The sequence below is a fragment of the Macrotis lagotis genome, chromosome 1 (genome assembly GCF_037893015.1).
Source record: "Macrotis lagotis isolate mMagLag1 chromosome 1, bilby.v1.9.chrom.fasta, whole genome shotgun sequence".
Lineage (NCBI taxonomy): Eukaryota > Metazoa > Chordata > Mammalia > Peramelemorphia > Peramelidae > Macrotis > Macrotis lagotis.
Window position 1 is genome coordinate 307,770,170 of NC_133658.1, and position 22,111 is coordinate 307,792,280.

A 22,111-nucleotide genomic window follows, 5' to 3' on the forward strand; every position below is an offset into this window, starting at 1 on the left:
AAAAATGGTGCAGTATACACACATAGATGTATTATGAACAAGTTGTAGATGTCTAAAGTAATACTATAGGGACGGCTAGGTGGCGCAGTGGATAAAGTACCGGCCCTGGAGTCAGGAGTACCTGGGTTCAAATCCAGTCTTAGGCACTTAATAATTGCCTAGCTGTGTGACCTTGGGCAAGCCACTTAACCCCATTTGCCTTACAAAAATAAATTAAATTAATTAACTGATTAATTTATATATATATATACATATATGTGTGTATATATATATATATATATATATATAAATGAATAAATAGATAGATGAATGAATGAATAACTAGAATAACACTAAATAGGAACTCAAAAATTTACACAACACAATCAATTTTGACCTATGTTTAGCAAGGTTACAAATGTAAAGCCTATAACAAACTGCTTCTTGTAGGGGAGGAGGTGGGTGGGTAGGGAAGGAGGGAGCAAAATTGTAAAACTCAAAGCCTTGCAATAAAAAATGATTAGTAAAAACTACCATTGTATGTAGTTGGAAAAATAAATAAATATTAAAAACCCTCAAAAATCTATTATATGTCATTTTGGGAGGCGGTTATTGCAATAATTGGTTCTATAGATTCTTTTTTGGTTCTGGTTAAGTACATACATACAAACATAGAAGAAGAAGAGATATTAGATGGTAGCTTGAGGAAATGACATAGTCAGATGAAAGCTTTTTAAAGAATATAAGAAACATAGGACATATTTACAAGGCATAGAAAACAGGGTCAGTGGATAAGGAAAGACTGAAAAAGAGAAAAAGAGAGGAAATGATAAAGGAGTCAAACTTCCAGAAAAGAGAGGAGAGAATAGGATCAAAAGTATATCTTGAAGAGGCCTCAAGAAGAAGGGTAACTAAGCAAAGATGGGCAATGATTAAAGGGTTTTTGACATGGACAGTCTCTTTTATGAGAAGAAAAGGGGAAGAAAGGAATTGGTTTAAGAAATCTCAAGAGAGAGGTTTAGAAGAATCAATTAGGAAAAAAATAGGGTTGCCATGTTGCAAGCATGAGGACCCAGCAGAGATTAGAGGAGCATAAATAAGTCGTATTCCAGACAGCATGGTTTTGTGACTTTTCCAAAAGTGTTTATCAGTTTCTGAGAAGGAAAGGAAAAGTTAAATGGTAACTCTTACCTCCAAATTATCTTGAAAGGAAAAATAAGAATTATAGTAGAATCACATAAATGAAAAAAATGTCTTTTATAAACATTGTGAAAATTTTCAAACTTCATTAACAATTTGAAATTTTATTATATGATATTTTATCTCTTTATTGGACATTTATAGGGGAAAGTAAATAAATACAATGAATAAGATGCTTGCTTTAGACTATCTATTTTAGGGGGCAGCTAGGTGGCACAGTGGATAGAGCACCAGCCCTGGAGTCAAGAATACCTGAGTTCAAATCTGGTCTCATAGACACCTAATAATTACCTAGCTGTGTGGCCTTGGGCAAGCCATTTAACCCTATTGTCTTGCAAAAATCTTAAAAAAAAAAAAAAAAGAATAACTGTTGTATCTATTTTAAAAGTTTTGATTTCCATTCATTATGTTCTGTTCTGGGAAAGTATGGTGCTTTATTTTTCTATTCATTTGACATCTGTAACAGCTCAGTTTTCAGGTTATAGTTTTCTAAATGGAATTGTGGTTTTAGGAAAAAAGGGACTTTTGGGGTTTTTTTAATTGAAAAATTCTAATTCCTTCCCTCCATCTCCCATTTCTTTTCTTCAATTTTCCCTTTCTCCATGTGAACATTATCCCAAAGTCAAACTCTAAGACATAATTAAAGGATAAATACTATGCACACCTTTGCTTTTCTACTCTTTTCTCAACATACCTTAGAAACATGAGTTATTTTTTAAAAGAGAAATTCCAAGTAAAACTTCATCTGAAGATAAATCTACCACCCAATATTCCACACAGGTTTTTGTCAAAACTAAATATTGCAAAATAACAAAACGAATTAAAAAAAAAACCTCTTCCATCAAGATGGAAATAAAAAGTTGTAATAAAATATATTACAAAAAAGACACAATGGGACAAGTATAAAATACATAATACTAAAGCATTTTATTAATTTGAAGACTGGCATGAGAAAAGTACTCTGGCTCCTATTACTATAACTTTTCCATAAAGGATTACAAATATTCATTTAGACCTATAATCTGTTCATTACTTCAATTTTATTTTGGGACAACTGTATACCATTCATATGTACCTTTAATGCTAGTCTACAACTACAACAACTTGTCCTAAAGAGCTGCCTGAAGCTTAAAAATGTTGTGATCACAAATAAGTTGGCAGAATTTGAATCCAGGTCCTTCCTGATTCCAAATCCAACATTCTATCTTCTATCTTTCTGTTCTATTATACAGTCAATGGTTGAGTGAAAAGGGAACAGCTTAGGATGATAATAGTGGAATTAGTCACATGTTCACAACTATATAAACTTAGTAAGAAGATCACAACTAACTTTTACTGACAATAGTAAGTAATCCTAAAATCATGTCACTAGGTCTCTCAGAATATTAACAAATGTGTAAAAACGTGCAAGTGTCTAGATATATGGATATATGCATGTACATGTGTCTGTATGTGTACGGTATGGGGACATGCATGTATACACACATATGACATTGCTGACAGAGCAATGAACTTGAGAGTCAAAAAGACCAGCCTCAGGTATTTCCTAGATGTATAAGTCATTTAGCTCTCCCTCAGACTTAAAAGTACTCAGCAGTAAAATGGAAATAACAACTATAGCTTACCTGATGTGATTCAGAGGATCAAAGGAGACTTCTATACAAAAAAATTGTTCTACTCAAAAATAAGCTCTGGGTAGCTGGCAACCTCAAGGTTTTTATATAATAGGTCTAAATACCTTATCAATAAAAAGCCAAGTTTCTTTTATTTAAATCTATTTCATCAATAAAAATTTACTTGTTAATAACTTAGTAGAAATACTTGAGAATGCTTACATATACTGTTTCTTTGAAAAATAGGGGGTAGATTATAGACTTCTCAGTTCTAAATTCTATGCTTGTGTATTAACCCACTCAAGTGCAAACTATAGGCAAGCTAAAATTTTTAAAAACTGGGAAGGACTATATTTTAAGTCACTTTAATTATGATGAGTCACTTTTAAAATGTCAGGAAACTAGGGAAGGCTAGGTGGCGCAATGGATAGAGTACCGGCCCTGGAGTCAGGAGTACCTGAGTTCAAATCTGGCCTCAGACACTTAATAATTACCTAGCTGTGTGGCCTTGGGCAAGCCACTTAACCCCATTGCCTTGAAAAAAAAACTGAAAAAAAATGTTAGGAAACATAACATAGCAATATCAATAGACAATAAGATGTTCTAAAATTAAATTTTCAAATCCCTGGTGCTTAAGTATTCTCCCCCTTCCACCTATCAAAATTCTACTTTAACCATTTTACTGAAATCTTGATAAACTGTATTCTATACAGCTATGTCTTCTTTTCCAGAAGGTAATTATGAGAATCCATTATTAATCTGTGCCATAATATAAATAATTGTCTGCTTTTTAGCTTTTGAATCAAACTCTCAAGCCCTGGTTATTGTGCTTCTAACAACCCAAAATCCCTTTCTAGTTTGTTATTTCTGTTCTGTAACTGAGAAAGTATAAAGTTAAATACTTGATAATTATGTGTGTTTCTTGTAATTCAACTAAGCTATAGTATATCCCACACTATCAAAACTGGCTGGAGATGGAAGGATTCTATAGGGGATAGAATAATACAAGATTGAAATTTAATTTTCAAAGGCTATTGTGATAATTTAGTTGACTGTAGAAGAAAAAAAGGAAGGCTTCCAAGGATTCCAAGTTTTGAGCTTGGAAGATTGGGAGAAAAATGCCACTAAAAGAAAAAGTAAGCTGGTTAGTTAGTTTTTTTGGAAGAAGGTGGGAAGAATAATGAATTATGTTTTAGATAAGCAAAGATGGAATTCACAAAAAGCTAACCCAGGTGGACAAGGTCTAAATAAATCAGGTGGAGATGAAGTACTTTAGCTCAAGAATACAAACAGAACTAGAGCTAAAGACATGGAAATCAATCAGATCTGATTCCCCTACTCTACACCACCTCCAGGCATCATATAACACTATTATGAACTGTCTGATGCATTTATCGGGTGGCTAAGTGTGGCAGAGGATAGAATGATGGCCTTCCACTCAGGAAGTCTCATCTTCCTAAGGTTCAAATCTGAACTCATACACTTGCAGTTATGTGACCCTGGGAAAGTCACTCAATCCTGTTTGCTTCAGTTTCCCTTATCTGTAAAATAAGCTGGAGAAGGACATGACTCAAGTATTTTTGCCAAGAAAACCAACCCCAAATGGGGTCAGAGTCAGACATGACTGAAAAACAAATGGAAATGCATTTATAACATATTTTTATTTTATTCATTCACCACCACCACCCCCAAGTTTTAAACTAAAAGTTCCATGAAGGTGCTCAACAGGTCCACAGAGGTAAATGACTTGTCCAGGGTAACATGTCTAATCTAGTGTCTCCATCAATACTAAAATGGACACATCTATAAACAGCATGCATTTACTACATGTTTGGTGAAAGTATTTTAGGATCAAAGGATCATAGATCACAGGAAAAGGAGCCATCTAGTCCAGTCCTCTCATTTTAAAAATTTTAAACCAAGAGAGCTAAAATGACTATCATTCATAAAATGACTGATATGAAATTTGAACCTGGGTCCTCTGAATCCAGGGCCAATGCTTCTTTCTATTGTATGAAACAATTTGCATGACAACATTTGTTGGACCATTCATTTATGCCTTGTTAAAAGTAAAGGATTTAGGACATTTCATTCCTTATTTTTGTATATTTATTTTATTACTTTGTTAATAGTTAAGATTAGGTTTATAAAACTTAAACATAAATGAATATTTATGAAAAAATGAAATAAGAATAAATTAGAACGTAAGGTGATAAAGACCTAAAATTTATATAGCACTTCAAAAGTTAGCAAAGCACTTTATATCTACCCACATATTCATTGAATGTGTGTGAAATGAGAAAGATAAATATAAATATCACTCCTCATAAGAACCCTATGAAATAGGTTCTATTTTTTATCCTCATTTTAAAGAGGAAACAGGTCCACAGAGGTAAACGACTTGTCCAGGGTAACAAAGCTACTAAATATCTCAGGTAAGATCAAATCCAGGGCTTCTGAGCTCCAAATTCTAGTCTCCATTCACCACAATACACTGTCTCTCAAAACCTTGGACGACAGTGTTTCCAGCTCTCTAGGTCTCAATTTCCTCACTTTAAAAATGAGATGGTGTTAGACAACCTATTCTAAAACAGTATGACTAATTAAAACTTTTTTTTTTTTACTGTGAAGTGGTAGAATAGTAAAGCCTAAATCTAATTTTTTTCTGGAATGCAATGAACTTCTTTTCATCAATTCAGTTCAGCAATTCATCTATCCATGTATTACAGTCTTAGAAAGTTGCTTAGAATACCATGGCCATATATCTTGGAGTATATTGCAGAGTTAGAACTTGAACCCAGGTCTTCCTGATGCCAAGACGAGGTCTCTCGTCACTATGCCATGCTACTTCAATAATAAATACAGAATAAGAAAAGAAGCAGATGATCAACAATAAGAAATAGAAATTGCCTATTTAAAGGAGAGAAAAATGAAGAAGAGACATTAGCAGAAACAACAAACGTAGAAAGAGTATTTGATTTGAAATCAGAGGACCTGGGTTTAAATCCTGATGGTCCTGTGTGTAATACTTACTTATTAACTTTTCTGGATCTCAGCTTCCTCCTTATGATGAAGAGTTTGGATTAAGTTGACAGGTAAGGTCCCTTCTAACTCTCTATACAGAGTCATAATCTATAGACTCTGACCATGAAAATCAAAGGAAAAGAGGAGTTTCATGAAAGGATATTTAATCAATGTCACCAAATGCTGAAGCCACTTTCATCTACAGGCTTAAATATACAATTACACTGGTACTTATGGGACAAAAAAAAGCAAGAAATAAAAACTATCAGTCTGAAAATAAACAATAAACAACTTTTACTTATATGAAACATGGTTCATTTTTCAAAATCACAACATTTCTAGATTATTAAGAAAAACATCTCATGCTATAGTGCCTGAAATAGTCTCTGCATAGCATAGGCATTTAATAAGCATTTACTGACTTGTTTTTACATTGAAAAGCGAAGTTTTGACTTATTTAAAACATATTAACATAATTTGATTTTTTTTAAATCATGAAATTAGTCTAGATCTTCAGTACCTTAGCTACATATTAATAATCTTTAAGCAAACAACATCCTATACCTACAAACAAATCCAGGAATTATAGTAAAATCCAATTTTACACAGAATAACATCTGAGACGGACATGTTTTTTAGAGGGTAAGGGTAGGAAGATTAGCAATTGCTTTGCAATTTAGCTGCCTGAGTCATTGAAATAAGTAGATTATTGATTATTATTATTTTAAAGGGAAAAGTAAACCTATGAGTATAAAAATAATATTCACAACTGCTTTATTTGTAAGGAGAGGGAAAAAATGGAAACAATCCATTCAAAAATTGAGAAATGACTGTATAAATTGTGATCTATCAATGGTAATGACTTATTATTGTGTGGGGATAGGGAAGAACAATAGGAAATAAACTGAATATGAAGAAATAAGACAAAGTGATACTGGACAGAGAATTCAGAATTAGAACACATATGTGGCTACAACTACATAAGAAATAGGAGCAAAATGATCAAAAGAAAATCCAGAGCAAATGAATTATTTTTAAGATGCATTTTTAATTCAAACAGAAAGTGTTTGATTTTTATAGTTTTTATTTTATGGGATTTTATTTTACCTTTTCATCTATTCATATTTGTTAAGATTACATAAAATAAAGTTTTTAAATGACATTAAAATATTTTTACTTTACAATTAAAAGGAACAGTCATTTTTCATATTGTCTACCTCTCCCTTTGTACAACTTTTTTCAATGTTTTTTGGAATTTACTGGCATAGCCAGTGGGATTTAATCATACTTAAATAGAGACACTCGGGAACTTCTCAGTAAGACAAATTGCTCCAGGTCATATGTGCTATGTAAACAAAGCCAAAGTAAAAAAACCAATTTGAGAGATTTTTGGCCGTATAATTGTTTTTGAACACATTTTCCACTATCTAAGATTAAGAATACCAGTTTTTGTTTTAGTTGAGTTCATTGGAAAAGGGGGATGAGGAAATAGGAGCTAAAAATAAGCCTTAAATATCAAAAAGTAGAAAAACACTTTACAGGTGGTGTTCAAAACCTTTAGTCTTTAAAAATAAGATGCCACACTAGGTTAAAGCTATATAAACCAAGGGAAGTAAACCCATTCAAAAAGTTAGATAATAGTCTACCTAAAACAAGTGTCCTAAAAATATGTATCATCGAAATGCAAAGGAGACAGCAAATGGAATAAATACAAGAGCTTGTCTAAGCAACTCTACCTAGTGAATGGAAGTTGCTCTTCTCAATAAAGAAGTAGGAGACAAATCATGTAAAATGTTATAAACACTCTTATGGCTACTATATAAATTGTTTTTGCTTAACTGTTTCTTTTTTTACTACGAGTAAGTGTTTGATTTGGAGTGCAGGGAATGTTTTTTTAATTGGAAGGGAAAAAGGAGGATATTTCCAAAAAAGTACTATGATTTAATTATAAAAATGCATCAATAAAATTCATTTTTAAAAAATGAATGTTTTAAGTACTTTCTTAATTATCTAATGTGAAAACAAATTTATGTTCAATATAGAGGCAAATGGTTCCCTGGATCTAGACAGAAATGATTCCCATAACCTTTGTGAATTAAACAAAGATCAAGATGACATGCTTATATAACGAGAAATTAGAGCCTTGCTCACTGTGCTCCAAAGTAAACGAATTGACTGATCATTGATCTAAGACATTGATGACTCCTTTTAATGTGAGAACAATCCAATCTTGGAGTCAGAATGCCTCCTGCAAATGTTACAAAAGAATCTGTAGTTTGCACTGCTTCTTTTAGGACACCATTAATTTCTTGGGACGTTCTTCAAACAGCCTGAGAACACTAAAAAAAGGCAAATTTTCCTATAAACTCTCATGACCAAAAACAGATGTTACTTGTCCTTAAGTTTTCCTTTTGGACATTTTTCTATCATTTAATGGAATGTTTCAAGAAGCATATTTTTCACTAAAGAGATATTCATAAAAAGCATTTTGGCAATTCTGCCACCCTCAATGGGTGAGACAAGTCTGGCCTAGTAAAATCATGCTGATGTGGGGGGGGGGGTCTATCTTAATCAATGTTAAAACTGGCACTCTGTTGATTCTAAAATCTAATATTGCCATTGTGTTCTCATGAAAGCAAAACTGTGAACTCAAACTCTAAACATTACAGTGATATACTTTCTAGATCTCATAAGTATAAAACAGTCCAATAGGATGATACACTAACTCAAAAAGACTGAAATTACAAAGCAAATATTGCATTAGGAAAAAAACACCCACAGAATTAAAATTTTTTTTTGTTGAAATTTTATAGCACCAAAACCCCATGAGCATAGGCTTTCTCTTCACTAGAAGGATACTATAACCTTTTAAAATATGTTTACCATTAAGCATTACAACTTCTCACCAAAGGTTTGGGTTGGGTTGGATTTTTTTTGGGGGGGGGGTTATTTGTTTTTTCTCAAAAGACTTTTCAAAATTCTTTTGGTGGGACAGCTAGGTGGGACAGTGGATAGACATCACCCTTGGAGTCAAGAAGACCTAAGTTCAAATCCAGCCTCACCAGTTAAAAAAAAATACTTCTGGCATAAAAAAAATTTTGGTATAATTTACACAATTCTATTTTTTTTTTACTTACTGAGTAGCGAGGGTATTCAATTTAATGAAGCTAAGAATCCCTCCTCAAAGGATTTTTCATTGTAAAAACACAAATTAATTAAATCAAAACTAATTTAGATCATAAAACAAAAGTTTATTTAAAATAAACGACTGAGGGGAAGCTAGGTGACTCAGTGGATAGAGCACTGGCCTTGGAGTCAGGAGTACCTGAGTTCAAATCTGACCTCAGACACTTAATAATTACCTAGCTGTGTGACCTTGGGCAAGTTACTTAACCCCATTGCCTTGCAAAAACCAAAAATAATAATGATAATAATAATAATAATTTTTTAAATAAATGATTGAGTTTGTGTCCAAGTGAAAAAGAGAAAAGAACTTCAAGAAGACTATTTTATTTAAATCTAGGTGCTATTTCATCATTATCTCTTCCCTGCTTTCCATACCATCAGGCGTACAAAAGCAGTACTCCAGCGGCAAGAAACTGAACTTAAAAGAAACTATTCACAGGTATAAGGATAGAGATTTCTGCCTCTGACACTTAGTAGCTGTCTGACCCCAGTCAACTTAATGTCTTTGAATTTCAGTTTCCTCCTCTTTGGACCAAATTATCTCTAAGGCCCTCTCCAGATAATAATCTATTATCTATATAATAGGTGTCAAGTACATGGCCTGCATATCCTGGTGGACAACAACATTCCCAAAAATGAAGCCCCAACCATGTTAAAATTGATAAATGTCTAACAAAATAAAAATATAACACCAAATAGTTAATTTATATTTTCTAAGTCAATATACTATCCCATAGGGATCCATTTTTAGTTGAATTTGACACCACACATCTACACCACTCTCTTTCTCGAAGTCTCTCCCCTCAGCAATGCCCTTTCCCTGCACAGTTGCCAAAATAATATTCTTAAAATCTTGATCTAGTCATGTTTCTCCCCTTCTCAATAGACGCCAGTGACTCCTTATTACCTTATTTCTAAGATCAAATATAAATTCCTCTGACACTTAAAAGCTTTTCACAATCTGACTCCAATCTACTTTTCTAATCTTATTACATGTTACTTCACAAATGCTATGATCCAATCACTTCCCTTCTTGTTATTTCTTACACATAACACTCCATCTTCAAAATCCATGACAAAAAACAGTCTGCAATGCTCTAGTCTTCTGCCTTCATTTCTTAGAATATGTAATTTCCTTTAAAGTCAGGTTGAAGTGTCACCCTCTATATGAAATCTTTTCCTATCCTGACAGAAGCTAATGCTGCCACCCCAAAATCATCTATATAAAATTATATTCAAATTCATATATTGCTGTCTCTCAGAAAAGAATGAAAGAACTGAGGATAAGAACTGTTTGATTTTGTATCCCCAGTGCCCAGTACATATTAGGCACATAATCAAGATGTTTTTGACTAAGTAAGAATAATGTAAGGGTTATAAAGGAGGAACAACAACAGAGAGAAAGCTTACATAATAGAAATAATTTTGAACTCAGAAAAACCTAGGTTCTACCTCAAGTTCGACCACTAACAAGGTATGTGACTTTAGACAAATCATTTAATTCAACTCTAAAAGGAGCAGAATGGAGATTATAAAATGTTCAAAGGCTCTAAAATCCTATGATTTTATAATACAACTCATTACCCACATAAAATGGCCAGTAGACAGGAAAACTAATAGTTATAAGTACTCAGTATTTTTGCAAGTATAAATGGTCATTATATGTCTATAATTTTATATTAGGATTTAAAGTAAATCACTGAAATCTTTCATTGTATAATCTCAAATTCTATATAATTCAATTCTTCCAGAGTTAAAAACAAGTGAAAACTAAATCATTAAACCCCATCAAAGATTGAGACAACTGAAAACAACACTAGACTTAAAAGACTTGAGTTTGAAACCTAGCCCTGGACTTGATAGAGGCAGTAAATGAGCTTCTCTGGGTCTCAGTTTCCTTATTTGTAAAAGAAGTAGATGGAAATTAACTATTGGGGGGGGGGGTCCTTCTAGCTCTAAATCTTGTGATCCTAAGTAATTAATTTTCTAAAAATTATCTTTTTTATACCCATTTCCCTCTTCCCAGTCAAAACCATTTTGATCAAAGCCATACTTCTAGGATCAAAATGCATATAAAGAACTACATCTATCATATATAATCACACCTTACAGCAATGGTTTCAAACTCAAATAGAAAGATTCCTTGTGGACCACATATTCACTAAGAAATCCATGCATTAACATTTATCTATGTAGTTTTGTATTTTCATTATGTTAAAATTTCCCAAATTACCTTTCCAAATTACTCATTCCAGCTATACTCTGGAGAATTGTGGGGCCACATATTTGACAACTCTGCACTATACTATTACTTAAAAAAAACATATCTTCAGAGGGGGGGAAAAAACTGAAAATCTCAAATAAAATGATAATACATTTCCCACTTCTGAAGCATGCTCTTTAACTGATGGCAAGATTCTTTTAGGGGTACACAGTTTAATTAGCTTAAGGGTAGTAATAATCATGGTTCTGAATTCAGAAGGAGATAAAGAGATATACAATCTCAGTTTTATTTCACAAAAACAAGTACACTGCCCTTCTTTCTGTTTATTTAGACAGAAGTAATTTTCACATTTTCTTTTTATTTCGACAGGCTTTACTTCAAGGCAGAGGTTGGGTTACTTCCTGGATAAACATACTAGGAAAAGGTTAACCTGGTGCAAAGATTAGAAAAAGATCAAAAATTACAGAAGTGTCTATTTGCCAAGTATATAACCCAAATGTGGAAAATACAATTGGTTAATTACAACCTATCAATGAAATTTTCCAAATTCAAAACTGAAAAGGTACCCCACCCCTAAGAAGACAGAAATAACTGTTCCAAGACAGAAATAACTGTTCCCAAAAGAATCCTGAGACCATTTCCTGATACTTAAATCCATAAAATGAAAGAATTCCCACCTTTCTCCTAGATTAAGGATAAGATCAGATTAATAGAAAATTCCTTCTAGGACTTGAAATTATTTTAGAAATCTCAAAATTCCTGTGAGTTGACTCAAAGAACAGAGATTGGATGCTGTGTGCTGTGTACCTAGTATCGTACTAAGCCCTGGTACAGTAGAAAAGAAGACTGAACTTGGACATAGCGTGGATTTGAATCTAGGTTCTGATAATATTTGTAGTACCTGTTCCAAAAAGTTGTCACAAAGAAAACTCTTAAAAGACTTTGTCAGATGTGTTCCTAGTTGCAAAACAGTCTTTGATCCTATTTCCAATTCTATGCGAGTATTATAGGTCTAAACAAAAATCACAAACAAGGATAGCATCTCTTTTTCCACCTACCCCAAAATCATATACTGATTAATACCAAGCTCAAACTCTCCCCTTTCCTGCCCAGACTAGATTATCATTTCTCCTCTGAAATTACCACAAAAAAAGAAAATTAATACCTATTACAAGAGCAGGGATGCAAAGACATCTGCTATCAAGGAGCTTATAATCTAACAGGGAAAGAACAAGTAAATATTATTCACCTAAGAATGAGATAAATTCTAAGCAGACATCTATGAGAAGTTTCAGGAAAGAGAAGGAGCAATTTAGTATCCAATCTGGCCAATGGAGAATTTAATATATGATTTTGGATGGAAATGGGCAGGGGGTAAATGGGAAAGAAAATGGAAATACATTCTAGATATGGGGCTATTAAGCAAGCAAAATCCAGAGACTGAAAAGGATAGGGCAATAATTGGGAGAAGGGGGGGGAGGGGAGGCTAGGTGGAGCAGTGGATAAAGCACCAGCCCTGGAGTCAAGAGGACCTGAGTTCAAATGTGATCTCAGACAATTAATAATTACTTAGCTGTGTGGCCTTGGGCAAGCCACTTAACCCCATTGCCTTGAAAAAACTAAAAAAAGAAATAAAAAGAATAAAAAAAAATAATAATTGGAAGAAGGAGGGAGAACTAAACAGCACCCAAAGCGGGAATAGTATGTGATGAGGTTGATTCATCAATCTGTGGATAGGCTTCAGTGTCAAAACCAATAGGCAACAAAATTCTTTTTTTTTTTAGGGTTTTTTTTGGGGGGGGCAAGGCAATGGAGTTAAGTGGCTTGCCCAAGGCCACATAGCTAGGTAATTAAGTGTCTGCTGCTGGATTTGAACTCAGGTACTCCTGACTCCTGGGCCGGTGCTCTATTTTCACTGTACCACCTAGCCACTGCTGGTAACAAAATTCTAACAAAAGTTTTTTGAGTAAAAGACAGGCCTGATGACCACAATACAAATTTATCCAGCATTTAATAATATCTTGTGATAGCTCTATTACTGTTTTTAATTGCTACTGAAATCTTTTATTTCTATTTAACTTTTTCCTATCTTTGACGACTCCAACTACGTTACATTTTGAATCAGGAATGTCTCCCACAGAATCTAGCACAATGTTTTGTGGGTAGTAAGCATTCAAAAAAAGTGACTGAGGGGCAGCTAGGTGGCGCACTGCATATAGAGCACCGGCCCTGGAATCAGGAGTACCCCGAGTTCAAATCGGCCCTCAGACACTTAACCCCATTCCCTTGCAAAAACAAAAACAAAAACAAAGGAAGTGGTTGATTTTAATACAAATGGATCAGAAAAATTAGAGAATAAGAAATCTAAAACAAGTGGAGGGAAAGTACAGTCACAAAGTAACTAATAAACTCAAGGATGGTAGACACTCAAATTCAATTGACACTAATAAAATCAAGTTATTAGTAAGTTATTTATTTAAAAAGGACACATAATATGCCATTATAGATTATGAATTGCTTTGATGGGGCGGCTAGGTGATGCAGTGGATAGAGCACCGGCCCTGGAGTCAGGAGTACCTGAGTTCAAATCTGACTTCAGAAGCTTAATAATTACCTGGTTGTGTGTGTGGCCGCAGGCAAGCCACTTAACCCTAATTGCCTTGCAAAAAAAAAAAAAAACCTAAAAACAAATTGCTTTGGTAGAATCTGATTTTTCATACTGCTAAATAAGAATATTTGGTAGAGCCTCACATGTCACGAGTTATTAATGAAATAAAAACAGGCCCTAATTCTCTGTCATTCAATAAAATCTAACTATAGTAAATATTTTCAGCCAGGATAGGCAAGAAATATACATTCCAAAGACATTAATCTCTAAGCGCTTTTTAATACAATTTGGTCAGCAGCAAGCAAAATACTTTCAACTTACTTCCTCCAAAATAGAAATCACTCAATTTTGAAATGAAGTTATCTATCCAAAAATTATAACATAAAACTTTAAAAATTATTATTTGAAAAAATAAGCTGTATGTAAATGGTAAAAGAACACTGCATTATTTTGAAAACAAAATCAGTAATGAATATATAAAAATAAAAATACCTTCAGACTACACAGATAATTCAAAAATAAAATATAAATTTAAAAACTAAAGTTGTTACAACCTTGTTCACAATACTACTGTTTAAGCAGTAAATTTTAGTATGTCAATGAGCAATCTTAAATGCCCAAAATATGGGGATTTCTACATAAAGACATGTCTCCTCTAATAGCTATTCCTTAGAAGACTCAGGCATATAAGTGTAAAAAGGTAAAATCAGAGGAGCAGAAAAATCTTTAGCACTCAAATGAATCTTCATCCTTGTGGATTCTCCCTCCATCAAGGCAGATGGCAACACTTGTGTGAAAAAAAGAAGTTTCCTATTCAGATTTGAAGTTGCTAATAACCCCAGACAGGAACCGGGGAATCAATAAACATCCTCAAGCATTTGTAGACCAAATCTTCCTAATCTGCCTAATGTCCATACATAACCTATTTTAAGAAAATGTGTCTTTTACTAGGCTTGTTCCCGAGTTACTGAATAGTCTTCTTCAAGGTCATCCTCACCTGTCATATTTCATCGATAATGTGGTTCAGTGTTCTTTAATAGGGTGTGATAGATTTAATGCCATTCTGACAGAGTACAAGAGCTATGTGGAACTAATATGCTTCTTTTTTGTGTAAGGACAATCTTCTCTGGGCAGCTGTTATCTTTCTGAAACAGGTAGAACTCTCCAGCTAACTCAAAAAAGGGTAAAAGAAACATTAAGCCAGTAAGTAATAAGACCACCAGAATTGCTAACAAGTGCTCTTTGCACTGTCAGTTACCCTTCCATCAGCAACCATCTATTTAATGTGGGCAACCTACTTTGTCAAAAATTACATATAAAAGTAACCAATACTACTTGTCGCTGACACATTCTCTTATCCATGTTATGTTATGTACAGTCTTATGACAATATAGTCAATGTCACTTATTTCTCAGTAAATTAAATTTGCTTTAAATAACAAACTTAAATTTTATTTGCATGTTATAAAAAACCCTCAATAATCTAGTATTCCTGTATTATGGTCATTATGCTCCCACCTCCTAATCTAATTTTCTATCTACTCAAATATGTTAATATTTTCCTTGTCAGAGACAATCATCAAATTTGAGAGAATTCTTCCTCATGTGTCTCCGCAGCCACAAATTCTGTTGTGGAATAAACTTCTGGGGTCCTAATTCTAATAGTTGCTTTGGTAACAGTTTTAAATGATATAAGCCAAGAGACAAGACAACCAAGAAAACCAGACTGTACAAAAACGGATAATGGAAAGATCCAGGACATCCAAAGCAGACAAGCCACAATTTATCTACCACAAGTATCTTTCCTTCACCAGTCTATTTTCCAGTACCTCTTTTTTCCATATTCATCTCCCTGAACTACATACACCAAAGCTTTTCAGGGTCATCCCAGGACCAAGCTTATTACTCTTCTGGCTTTCTTTTTATTTTTTACCACCTAAAACCTGAAAATGTGCATGCAATACACACACACACACACCAAAATAGCTTCATGGTTAATGGGGAAATTAGGCATGCTCAATTATAAAACAGCTCTTAAAGAAAGAAGTTGTGACATAAATCATTTTGCTTAATTTAGTACCTAGTATATTCAACTTAATTATTAATGTATTAATGTTAATGAATCCAAGAATTAAATTGTTTAGGGCAGACTTGAAGATGGACTAAAAAAAAAAAAAAAAAAGCACTGGTCCACAAACTGTTCACAAGGCTGTGGCACATTGCAATGTAATAATGTACGAATGCAATGAGATTCAATATTCTGAACATGGCAGACTATTAAAGAAGTGCTAGAAATGCAATCTATTCTCAGTTTTACATACCAGAGGAAAGTGAAAACTTCTAGTTCAGGCTTCTAAAATTTTTATACTTTGCCTTTATTTCCCTGGTCATTTTTGAGATAAAACAACCCTACTGCACCAATTCTAATCATAGGATTCTATCATTTTGGTTAAAAAACTCATCACAAGATTGGTATTGGAGATTAAGAAAAGAGATGTATGAAGTATTCTGAATCATGGTAAAAAAAAAAATCACTATGTAATTAAATCTGATCTGTAATGTGCTCTGCAATTAAGCCTTAAATTCTTGGGCCCTTTTTCAACAATGCCACCTAGATGTTCTATCCACCTATCCAGAGAACTTGTTGAGGCTTCAAAGCTAAAGCTATATTGGAAAGCACACTAAGATCAGATTGTGTCCTTTATTTACAAAGTATTTCTTTTTTTTACCAAAATACAGAAAATAATCTCATAAACCAGCTCTATATGTGCCTCTTCACTCCACCTCCACCTTTGACTCCATCTCCACCAATGCCATTTCTCCATCAAAGGCTCAAAACTTTATATATAGAGTACTCCATCTGTCAACATCCAATCTTTCAATGTTACCAACATTACATTTGGCTTTTCATTTTTATTTGCACTACCACCACCCTAATTCAAGTCTTAAGATCTCAAATGACTTATGGCATGGACTATAACAATAGTCTACAAACTAATGTTGTTACAGGCAATAGTCTCTCTCTCTTAGCCGCTTGCTGACAAACTGATCTCACTAAAACAGTTTTGCTAGAAGTTAGTTTCCCAGCTCCTCCAAAGCCTTTAATGACCAAGTACCAAATAAGGGGTATAGACAAGTATTACAGAAATTCAAATGAAGGAGCAATCAAGTGAATATTGGTTTTGCAGAGGTGGAATCTGAACAGTGCCTTAAAAATAAAGGATTTGGACAAGAAAGAAGTGGAGGGTGGCATTTCAGACACAGGTCAAGAGCAAAGGCTTGGGGATAGAAAAATGCAAGTCCTAGTCTAGGAACAATGAAAAATTAATTAGGCTAAATCAAAAGAGGAAAAAATTAATGAAAATTCACATCCCTTATTTTGAAGCGAGACCCACAATGTAAAAATGATTTTGCCAAGATGTCCACAAGTTAGAAATGCTGAAGAGATTACTGAAGGAGTTAAAGGACTAAACTAGATGATCTCTGAAGTGCCCTTTACAGTTCTAAGATTCATTGCTTTAATATGCTGTTTTCATAAACAACGTCTCCATAAAAGATATATTATCTTATGTTCTTTAACTTTTGTCTTCTCTCCCCAACTAAATTGTAAATTCATGGAGACAGACTCATTCTTTGTATTTCTCGTTGTTGAGACTTTTCAGTCACATCCAACCTTAGTGACCCCATTTGAGATTATCTTGGCAAAGACACTGGAAGAGTTTCTCCATTTCATTCTACAGATGAGGAACTGAAGCAAACGGGATTAAAGTAACTTGTTCAGGACAAACAGTAAATGTCTGAGGCTAGATTCGAACACAGGTTCTCCTGATCCCAAGCCCAGGACACTCTCCACTGCATCATCTAAAACTGCGGTCCTTGTTGTATCTTTATTAGCACTATAAAAACCATATACATTTTATATATATATACAGATACATATATGTACATATATATGCATCGTAATTAATTTGCACTGAAAGTATTCAAACTCCAGTTATTTTGAATTGAGTTTTTTAAAATAATGAAATGAATAAGTCATAGCAAAAGGAAAAGAAATTAATACAAGATTTTCATCCCTATAAAACTTCGTACAATAACACTCTAGGACTGCTTAACAGATTCTGTAAAAGCTGGAAGACTCATACAAAACTAAAATTTTAAAATCTGTTTAATTGCTGGCACTCTGAGAAGTAAAACAAAATTTGGGAGTCAGGTATTAAAGTTTAAACTGTGTGAACTTGAATTAGACTAACCAAGAAATGGAAATTTCTCTCATCCAGAAAGCCATGCTTGAAAGGACAAATAAGTCAGGATTTTTTTTTTCCTTTTTCTACAAGGATTTTACATGTGGGTTGATTTAAGTTGGAGATCTGTCACTATTATGATCTTGCTAAATGTAGATAAAAAAAATCAATTAATCTTACAGATTTAATGGTCATATAACAATTCATCATTTAGAATGCATCATTGGCAAGTTGCTAATGTTTATAACTTGCTTTATTTCCTAAGTCACACAGAGGTTTCAAAAAAACTAAAATTATAGTATTTAGTAAGTTTGGTTGACAATGATTATTCAGTTGGCCATCTTAAATTACCAGAAGACCTTAATATCAATTTTCTTGTTAAGTCAGGGATTTATTCTCACATTTGAAAGTGCTCCAAGTGTTCATTTCAGCAAGGACCTATTAACCTAGACATTAAGATCACCATGGATAGCGCCCTAGTAACTTTTAATAATACACCCTTATCATTAGGCCTACTCTCTAACCTTAAAGAATCCTCTTACAATTCTTACAAAAATCAGAGGATAATTTTGAAGAGTATACCTATTCAAAGCATAAAATGTTCAACAGTCCTTCTCAAAAGAGTTATTAATGATAATAGTAGTAGTATAAAGGGGACACCTGCCTAGAAGAACCAAAGAAATGAGAGACCATCCTTTTCATCGATGCTAATTATGACTAAAATTTAATGGGGTAATCAAAAAGCAAGACTCCATGTTCGGTAACTTAGTTTGTTCTAGTTGCCCATCCTAATCTATACACAAAATCGAGAATTTGTAAAAGGAAAAACGGTTTAAAAAGAACCATTAATGAGATTTACTAAACACGATGAAAACAGCCCAAAAAGCTACTTTGGAAGCAACATTCCAGCACAGAAGCATTTCTAAAAAAGACAAAACTAGCCGAAATCAATCTGTGCTTATGTACATAATGCACTAGGGGTCAGGTAAGATTCCATTTTGTAACAGCTGAACTTTACACAGATTGCCACCGGTGGTGCAACAGCCAACTAACTGGCATCAAGTTAATCGCCCCTGGACAGGAAAGCACTAGCAGGAAGCTACACTACCCTCGCGGTCCACATGTCCCATTAAGCTACGGGAGTGTCTAGGAAAGGTGGTGCTACACATCCAACTCCTGCGGAGTTCTTTAGGGCCTGGCAGCTCTGCCAGGCGGAGGAGCCTTGGCTGTGAACTTTTTTTTTTTCTGCAGAACCAGGAGGTCAAGATACAGGTAGGTATTGTAAAAAGAAAAGAAAAATCGGGACAAGAAGAAGGAGCCCCCGCAAGGTTGAGTCACAGGCCACTGCCTCCATAGTCTGTCCCGTTTCCAACTGGGAGATAAGGAATCAACCATCCATTTTAAAAACTTTCCTCCAGCGCTCCCCAGGCTCCTGGTATCCAGAAGGCCTGTATGTCCCGGGGGTGGGGGGATGGAGGGGGGGGGGAGGCCGAGCTGTCCGTAAAAAGTGACCTCATCTTCCTTGTGATGGCAGGGGCAGGCGGACAATCGCGGAGCGGGCATCCCCGGGGCAGGAGGCCGCGGCTCCCGCCCGCGCCCACCCCACCCCCCTCTCCATGTGAGCGCGGTGACGTTCAGCCCCTAGTCAAGCGCAAACACTCACCCCACGACTCCCTGGTTGTAGTTCCTCCTCTTCCAAGGGGTGCCACTGGACAACCCTCCAGTGCCCGCGGGTCCGGCCAACCTACCACCGCCCCCTCCGCCCGCCCCGACGCCGGCGGCGGAGGCCGGGGCCGCGCTGGGGCTCAGCAGGCTGTAGTTGAGTCCGTAGGTGCTGGCCTTGTTGTCCCTTTTCCGCTTGTTGCTGTTGCCCGCGGCGGGGTCGGCGCTCTCGGCGGCGGAGGCCCCGGCCCTGCGGCTCCAGGCCCCGGGCTGGTGGTGGTTGTTGTTGTTGTTGGTCGTCTCCAAGGGCAGGAAGTCCCGCTGCTCGGGGGCCGGGGCCTGGCCCCCCAGGAGCCGCTCCCCGGGGCGCTGCATGGCCTCGGCCGGGGAGCCGCCGCTGCTGCTGCTGCCGCTGCTGGGGCCGCCGGCGGGGGCGGCGGCGGGGGAGGCGGGGGAGGCGGCGGGGGCGGCGGCGGAGGAGGGGGCGGCGGCGGCGGCGGGGCCGCTGGGGCTGCCCGGGTGGCTGCTGCTGCCGCTGCTGCCGCTGCTGCCGGCGCTGCCGCTGCTGCTCGTGGCGCTGCTGTGACAGTGGTGGTTGAAGTAGAGGTTCCTCAGCCCCTGGGTCGTCTCCCAGATCTGCATCCACAAACTGTTGGAGGGTCCGAGCTGCTCTGGCTGAAACCAGGCGATCCTCGGATCCATCAAACGGCGGCCCCTCTCCCCCGCCCCGCCCGCCGCCGCCCCCTGCCCCCGGCAGCCGCCGCCGCCGCCGCCGCCGCCGCCGCCGCCGCCGCCGCCGCCGCCCTGGGCGGCCTGGGCCCCTGGCCGAGCCCCCCCCGCCCCCGCGCCCCTCCTCTCCTCCTCCTCCTCCTCCTCCTCCTCAGGCGCACGCTCCGGCCGGCGAGACGCCCACGGGGGCCTGCGAGCCGCCCCGGCCTCTCCTCACCGCCGCTCCTCCCGGCGCTTCCCCCGGGCGGCAGCAATCGCTGTGGCGGCGCCGCCGCCCCGCCGGTGCCGCCGGTGCCGCCGCTGCCGCTGCCGCTGCTGCTGCTGCCGCCGCTGCCGGCGGCGGTGGGAGTGGTGGCGGCGGCGGTGACGGCGGCGCTGGCGGCGTCGCTTTCGTTTCCCGGGCCGTGTCCGTCGTCCCCTCCGCCGCCTCTCCTTCCTCCGTCCCCTCCTCCGCCGCCGCCGCTTCCTCTTCTGCGGTGGCCGCCGGCCCACCCCCCCCTCCCGCCCCTCCGCCGACCCCCTGTCACCGGGGTCCCAGTGCAAATGGCGGCGGCCGCGGCGGCAGGAGCTCTGGAGAAGGCGAGGGGCCGCAACGCGCCTGCTCCGTAGCGTCCTCGCTCGGCCCTGGGCGGGGCCGCGGCCGCCCTGGCTCCGCCCCCCTGCGCTCCTCCCCGCCCCCTCCCTCCCTCCCTCCCTCCTCCGCTCCCCCCTCCCCCCCTCCCCTCGCCGGGGCCCGCCTCCCCGCTCCTCTCCCTCCCCTCCCCCCGGCCCCTCCCGCGGGGGAGGCCGCTCCCTGCGTCACAGAGCGAAAGGAGCGGGGCGGAGAGAGCGGGAGGGAGGGGGGCAGAGCCCGGCGCGTGCGCCGCCAACTGCCCCCCATTCCCCGCACCCCCCCCCCGGTAACCGCCCCCGAGCCGGCCGCCCGGGCTCCCGCCCGGAGCCCCCACCCCCCACCCCGTGCAGACGGGATGCCCGGCCGCGGGCCCGCCTCCCCGCGCGGCTGCAACGTGAGAGGGTTTGGAGTAAAGGACCGCCCGGGCCCCGGAGCCCGCGCTCCTCCCGCCCGGGCGGGCCCCCGGCTGCGGCCACGTTGGGTGCATGCTCCTGCCTCCCTGCCTCCCGCGGCCGGGCCTGCCCCAGGCCCTTCGGGACCCCGGGATGGCACCCCCGACATCCCTCAGCGAAGAGGGCACAGAGGCGTTTAGGACCCGAAAAATGCAAGGGTCCCCCATGCCGCCGCCGGTCTGGGCAGCCTGCCCCTCATCTAGGAATTTCAAGGATCGGACTAATCGATCCCCTAGGGACTCCTCCGCCTCCAAATCTTCAAATTAAATGACCTTTCTCTTTTACGCTTCTATCTAGTCCTCTCAACCATATCTTTTCGGGGGAAAGTAGGTGCCCCTAGCCCTAGATGTGTGACCTTGGGCAAGTCGCTTAACCCCCCCATTGCCCTGCAGAGAAACCTAAAAAAAAAAAATTTTTTTTTTCCATTTTGAAAACCATAATTTATTGGTGAAGGTGACTACAAACTTCTATTCTTAAGCAAAACAAATAAAAGTCAAGCTTGGCTATTTTGTTGCACTCCTAGACAAACGGAGAAAAAGTTTTATATTTGCAAATCAGGCAGGTTACACAGACCCAAC

At 38.3% G+C, this 22,111-nt stretch overlaps 1 protein-coding gene across 4 annotated transcripts in view; it reads right to left on the minus strand.

Annotated features, from left to right (window-relative positions):
• Window positions 1-20,765, minus strand: part of TENT4B (terminal nucleotidyltransferase 4B) — a 69,502-nt gene extending 48,737 nt beyond the window's left edge. For 3 of the 4 annotated variants that reach the window (XM_074211371.1, XM_074211372.1, XM_074211369.1), the window contains exon 1: window positions 19,741-20,489. In XM_074211371.1, coding sequence (XP_074067472.1) covers window positions 19,741-20,441 — 701 coding nt within the window. In that variant the 5' untranslated portion in view covers window positions 20,442-20,489. Of the gene's footprint in view, window positions 1-19,740; window positions 20,490-20,685 lie in introns of those variants that run through there. The other variant, XM_074211370.1, reaches the window with a different exon arrangement.
• Window positions 20,766-22,111: the final 1,346 nt, after the last annotated feature.